At 43.6% G+C, this 6390-nt stretch overlaps 1 protein-coding gene across 1 annotated transcript; it reads left to right on the top strand.

Annotated features, from left to right (window-relative positions):
• The first annotated feature begins 3204 nt into the window (after positions 1 to 3204).
• LOC149822991 (uncharacterized) lies at positions 3205 to 4648 on the top strand. The gene is made up of 2 exons (XM_089980467.1): positions 3205 to 3803; positions 4200 to 4648. The coding sequence occupies exons 1-2, from the start codon at positions 3291 to 3293 to the stop codon at positions 4473 to 4475; spliced, it is 789 nt and encodes a 262-aa protein (XP_089836593.1). The 5' UTR covers positions 3205 to 3290; the 3' UTR covers positions 4476 to 4648.
• The last annotated feature ends 1742 nt before the right edge of the window (positions 4649 to 6390 follow it).

The raw sequence follows: 6390 nt of genomic DNA, 5'->3' as shown, positions 1-6390 counted from the left end.
AGGTGTTTATGGGCCAAGTCTTCAAGCATATCACATCATTCTTTTCAACTTGTCCATAAAGCATCAACCCTTGTGATTATAATTTTTTTTTCTCTCTGTTTTTTTTTTTGTTAAACCAATCATAGATCATAGGCCCAATCAGAACCAACCAAGTAGATTCTTTTCAAGACTGTGTCAAGCTTGTCTTTATGACTAGGGTTGCCTGCCCCCTCCCCAACCACAGGTTAGGTCAAATCAAATAACCCAGCCAAGTTTTTCATGGGTTTTATGGATAATTAGTCAAAAAAAAAAACATTAGGGAAGGAGAGAATGAGGAACGTGTTGTGCAAGTCAATGTGGACTTTTAGGAGAGCATCTATGATAGGTCTGCTTATCCAGGAAAATGGGTCAGGTTTGACCCGGACCCGACCAGTACTAAACCTTATTGGGTCAGGGTTTGGTGATAAATAAGTTCAATTAGAATTCTGGTCAGACTCGAAGGGTCTGATTAGTATATGGAGCTGGATATGGTTTGTGAAACCCAGAACTGACCCGAGTTCTGACAAAGATCCGCTGTTTTTTTTTTTTTTGACATAGAAAGCTGTGGTTTAATTTGCAGACCCTTACCAGTTTATTAGAAAATCACAGAACATATTTACAAGTTTACAAGAGGGGAACACAGTCAGCGTTCATGCACAAGGCTTCATAACCTTGGCTGAGACTAGGGGTGTCAACAGGTGGAACCAGACTTGGACCAGATTTTTGGGTTTGGTATTGAGTCCAGACCCGGATCTAATCTGGTCCACTATAAGAAAAATCATACATGGACCCAATAAGAGCTACATGAACCAAACCCAGACCATACTCAGTAAAAACCACATTTTTTATCATTTTTAGATTAAAAATTTGTGGCTCTTAATCGCAGGTCGGCAGGTCGGGTCCGGGTTTAGTATAAAATTTCATAAACTATACCCAGGTTAATTGGACTTTCGGGTCCGTACCCGGGTCTTCTTATTTATCACCAATCCGGTTTGGTTCGGGTCGGGTCCTGGTAAACCATGCCCGTCGACACCCCTAGCTGAGACAATGATGAATCTGGTTCTTATAATAATTTTTAATGTGAAAAATTATATGTAAAAGAAATTCCATGAAAAAAATTCTACCTAAAGAAATCTTTTCTCCACCCACTAAGATAGAGAAAATCTTCACATGTATGGCTGGAAATTTTGGGCCAAGTATTCGAATTTTCAGTGCCAACATTTTTGCTATTTTTAGGAGTAGATAGGTAGGCTCTTTACTTTCCATTTTAAGTATTTCCCAATAAAAGTGTTTTCATAAACAGATCCACCTTTTATACATAATTTCTGATCAAGCACAATGTTTCTGAGAATTTAGAAGCAGACCTATCTTTCAGTAAATTGACAAAAAAGTGGTCTCTTTTTTTTTTCTTTACCCTCACCTAGTTAACCATGGTTTACCTTTATTCAATCCATGTAAATTGACTTAAGTAGTCTTAAATTGAACATTTATGTAAAAAAACTTAGATATGTAAATTGACCTAAGGAACCTCGATATTAAGCACAAAGGTAACCATTTATGATATAAAGTTAATATGGAAATTCATTAGAATTTTTTATTTTTTTTCCTGGCTAAATTTAACTCCGGGTAACCTATGAAAACATGAGACTGTTTCAAGAATTTCAGAAACATGGTCCGTTTTTTGCAATTTTATCTAAAATATATGTCCTTGTATGAAAGTTTTTTTTTTTTGCTTGTATAAGCCGGGGTCCATTCCCATATTCCTCCCTTTTGAGCGTTGGGTTGGTGATGTTCTCCCGCAGGGTATCTCGGGTCCCACCGAAAACCATGGCCCATTTACCGTCCGCCACATCATCAGTGGATCGGGTCGTTGGTGGGTCCGGTAGATGCCAAACCCCCCAGCTCCTCACTTGGGCTGGCCACGTCGCACTACCGAGTCAAGCGGCAGGAGCACACCCGCCCTGCCCACACCACACCCAACCACTCATCCCCCTAGATCCAATTTATCAATTTCTCCCTTGTGTTCATGCTTTGGGTCCCACCCATTACCATGGATCGGACCTAGTCAGGATCCCACCCGTTTTATACCACAAAATCTGTTGACAATCAACATAATTTCAATTAGTTCAGATATTTCTTTTTTTTTTAGATGCATATTCAATCCATTAATATTGATCGTTTTTGTAATGTGACATTGGAAAAATAAGATTTTTTTTTCAAAGTTGATATTAATAGCTACTTGAGAAGGAAGGAGGCTTTTAGAAGCAAAAAATGGGGCTGGTTTTGATTAGATGGACCAACCTTTTTTGGCAAATGGATCTAGGAGATTGTCAATATTCCCAATTGCAAACTACTTCATATAATAGGATCTTTCCTACCCAAAATCAAATAACGATGAGATGCATTTTAATTTAAAATGCACAAACCAGCGACGATGACTCAAACGAGGATCGAGATCCAATGTATATGAGCAGAATCCGGAACCGACCAATCCAGATACTACCTTTTCCTAAACGAGATCCGGTACCCATTCGTTCCCGTCCCCAAATTAAATTTCAGAACCTTCAAGTCATTGAATGGAAATGCAAGGGCCATTTGGTCCTTCACTCCTTTTGACCATTCCTTCATTTATTTTGTCAATATCTGGTATATCTTGAAGATATGGTAAGATTAACGGATAAGTTAAAGAAACCCGATCCATTATTATTAACAACTTTTTAATTTATTATATTTTCTCATATCCCTACGTGTTCTCTTCTCGATACTTCAACAATTTTTGAGGGATAGCATCTTCTGCAAAATACCGCGATATAATAATCGAGAAACAACAAGAGCTGAAGCTGTTTTCAAATTATTGCCGATATTTTTGAGGCACAGGTTTTCCGGAGGGTGCCACCAGAAGGTCTTCGAAGCACGCGTACCACACGTGCTCCGCCCTATTGCAGGTCGACGAGAGGCCGCCACGTCCGATGGTGCGATCCCTTCGCATCGTACATGATCCAGCTGGATGACACGTCACTCCCATACGGGATAAAAATATCATAGGGAAGTTTGGGGACGGGCGGATCGATAGGCCTCTGATCGGACGCTCTGGAATCTGCCACGTTGATTCCTTCTGGACGTTCAGGCCCGATCGCCGTGCTGGACGCCCAGTCCTTAAATAGGAACAGTCTCAGGAACACTGCTGGTTCATTTTTTCTTTAAATTAAAAGAGAGAGAGAGAGAGAGAGAGGCGGTAGGTTTTTCTGAGAGGGGGAGTTGCACAGGAGAAGATGAAGGAGTGCGAGCTGTGCGGGAGACCGGCGAGGATGTACTGCGAGTCGGACCAGGCGAGCCTGTGCTGGGCGTGCGACGCGAAGGTGCACTCGGCGAACTTCCTGGTGGCGAGGCACTCGAGGAGCCTTCTGTGCCAGGCGTGCCAGGCGCCCACGTCCTGGCGGGCCGCCGGAGCCCGGCTCGGTCCGACGGTCTCCGTCTGCGAGAAGTGCATCGGAAGGTGCGGCGGCGGCCGGCGGGCGTTGGACGAGGAGGTGGACAGTGGGGAGAGGGAGAGCAGCGGAGTGGATGAGGAGGAGGAGGACGACGACGATGACGAATATGATGATGAGGTAGAGGAGGAGGACGGGGAGAACCAGGTGGTGCCGTGGACGTCTCTCTCCGGGCCGTCAGCGCGCCCTAGCAGCGAGGAGGAGTCTTCCGGCTGGGAACACGGCCCCGCCGGCTCCAGGACTCCGCCGGCCGTCTCGATGAAACGGAGACGTGAGAACGACGATTTCCTTTTACAGGTTCGTAACTTCTTCTCTCAGTTTCGTTTCCGGTGACACTTATCGGAAGAAAAATAGGAAAAAGAGAGGATTAGGGATTTTTTTAGTTCATATTTGAGCGATCATGTAGGATTTCGGGATTTTGAGAAGGTTTTCCTTCGTGGATTTGTGTTTTATGCAATTTAGGCGAATTTTCTTCGGTTTTTCTCTATGCCGTCTAGATCGAGCAAAAAATGTGAAAATTGTTTACTTATTCGACTACGATTTGGATTTTCTCCTTGCTTCTCCTTGTGCAAGTCATGTTTAAATTGCTCGATTTCGTGCTTCGATTGAGGTTTCATTTTCTTTATAATTTTGGGAAAGTTTCGTAGTTTTTCTTTGACGTCCGATCTGATGATCATCTACCGCGATTTGCAGGAGGAGATCGGATGCTCTTCGTCTCAGGCGAACTACGGCACGGCCGACGACGAGGCGACGTCGTCCGCGCCAAAGGAGCGGAAGAAAACGTCCGGCGAGAACGAGGCAGCCGCAGGCTCCAGTTCTAACCCTATCAAGACTCTGAGAAATCTGCAGAGCGAGAGGCGCAACGGCATCGAAAGGGCCACCGCCGTCGTCGATATCCGCGAACTCCGCGAAGACCGTCTTTGCGACGTCGATCTGGTCTCCAATGGCTGTGGGAGCCGTGCGATGTAAAAAAACAAAAAAGAAAAAAAAGGGGGAAGGTATCCATTGACCTTCCTCCATTTCCTTATCGTTATTGTCTCTTTCCTCTTTAGGTCTTAACCGATCTAACCTAAGTCATCACCATCAGTAATAGAATTAATTTTCGGTTTTTAGAAAAAAAATTGGAAAAATCGTGATCAATCTTCTTCTTCTTCTTCTTCTTCTTCTTCTTCTTCTTCTTCTTCTTCTTCTTCTTCTCCTTCCTTGTTGGTTTTTTGCTTGTTTTTTACTGCGAACATGCTGAGAAGTGGGTGTGAAGAATACGGGAGGGGAGGGATTGGATCATTGTGACAAAACGAGAGGTCTGAGGTTCGAATCCTACCAGGGGCTCTTCCTAGAGAAAGAGAGAAAATGCGTGTGTGTGTGTGTGTGTGTGTGTGTGAAGGGAATGCCTTGTTGGTCATGCATGCACGAAGGATCTCAATCGGTACGCTTTTGTCAGTGTCAGTAAATGCCGACAGTGGTGCTTTGGTTGAAGTTTGTGGGCACTACTCGTCGCTTTGCCAGCAGGGAAGATGAGGGACGTCCTCCCCTCTTTTAGGTGAGTCTGCTAGTTGAGATAAAATTGGTTCACATTTTCTTTCCTTTCAGTTTTGCTTGTTGTCAGGGTGGTGTTGGTGGTGGTGCTAAAAATGGGCAGAGATGCGTCACGTTATTCGTGTCACACTTTCCGCTTCTCTCTCTATCGGAATCTCTTTTTCGGTTTCGAAGTTTCGATGCATAGGCCCTCCTTGTGCATACACATGTCCAGTTGGTTTCCATCTGTCTGTTTTCTCTTTTGTGATCAAGCACATCGTTGTGTGGCGTTTGGCATATCACAATTGCCTTGTTTACTCCAGGGATTGATATGTCATTTTGCGTATGAATGTGGTGTCGGGCTTTGTGTTTGTAAATTTGGAAACTAGGTATGATATTACTGGGGACTAGGGTGGTGTTGGATTTGAGGGATCTATTGGTCATTGCATGGGATGTTCGGTATTTGGATGTCTAACGTGGTCTTCACATAAATGGTTGGGGATTGAGTTTTTTTTTTTCTATCGGTTGTGCTTGGTTTTGTTTTTCCAGTGTACGAATTAAACTCGTCTTTTGCGAAACTTTTATCATCATGACGCTCATGCAAGGTCCATTATTGAATTTCAAGTCGATGTTGAGCAATGAGTGCACTCTACCAAGAAATCTCATTTCCTAAATGGTATTGGGTTGCCATTTTGTATTTCTATTGCTCTGACAATGGCCAATTAGTTTCTTTAAGTTAGGGGTGTTCCTTATAATATAAAAGCTTAGCCTTCTGATGCATTTTTTTAACTTGCAATTCTTTCAGCAAATATGACGTTAAAATGCATGTCCATGTGTTATGTGTTTTGGTCATTACCCCCCATTCTTGTCTTTTGTAAGGGACCCACCTGGACTCTTCTTAACCGTCAGTTTTTTAGAATCTATGATTAGGAGGACAATGGTGGGGAAGGCTCCCATCACGCAAGTTCCCCAATGGACTCCTCTGAGCTTGTGTTTCATTTTTTATGACCAAGGAAAACTCTCATGGAGAACTGGGTCGCTTAATGGGTTCGTCTCCCTGCCACTCAAAACTCCGGGTTTAGGGTATGATCATCCAGCTTTATGTGCCCCAACCGTGCTAAAAGCAACCGCAACCCCATGCACCAGTAGGATTTGATCCTAAGCCTTCAGCTTGACTCGGGACCTCGCTGACGACATGGTTTATCACAGCGGTGATCAGCTTGTGTTAACTGCTAAGCGTGTTTGTAAGGGTTTTTTTTTTAACAGAGAAAGCTGGGGGTTAGGCAGACCCCTACAACTTATACAACAGTATCATAACCAGTTATACAACAGTACCATTTGGGGTTCGAACTAGGTGACGTGCACTAAC

This window comes from Nuphar pumila, chromosome 11, assembly GCF_984573655.1.
Source record: "Nuphar pumila chromosome 11, dmNupPumi1.hap1.1, whole genome shotgun sequence".
In the NCBI taxonomy this organism is placed as follows: Eukaryota; Viridiplantae; Streptophyta; class Magnoliopsida; order Nymphaeales; family Nymphaeaceae; genus Nuphar; species Nuphar pumila.
The sequence above is the reverse complement of the archived record's forward strand: the minus strand, read 5'-3'. Positions and strand labels throughout refer to the sequence as shown.

What these genes read in the sequence shown, in the direction of transcription:
- LOC149822991 (XM_089980467.1), top strand. Translation starts at nt 3,291, where the DNA reads ATGAAGGAGTGCGAGCTGTGCGGGAGACCGGCGAGGATGTACTGCGAG. An exon ending in ACGACGATTTCCTTTTACAG is followed by an intron (nt 3,804 to 4,199) that starts GTTCGTAACTTC and finishes CGCGATTTGCAG; the next exon opens with GAGGAGATCGGATGCTCTTC.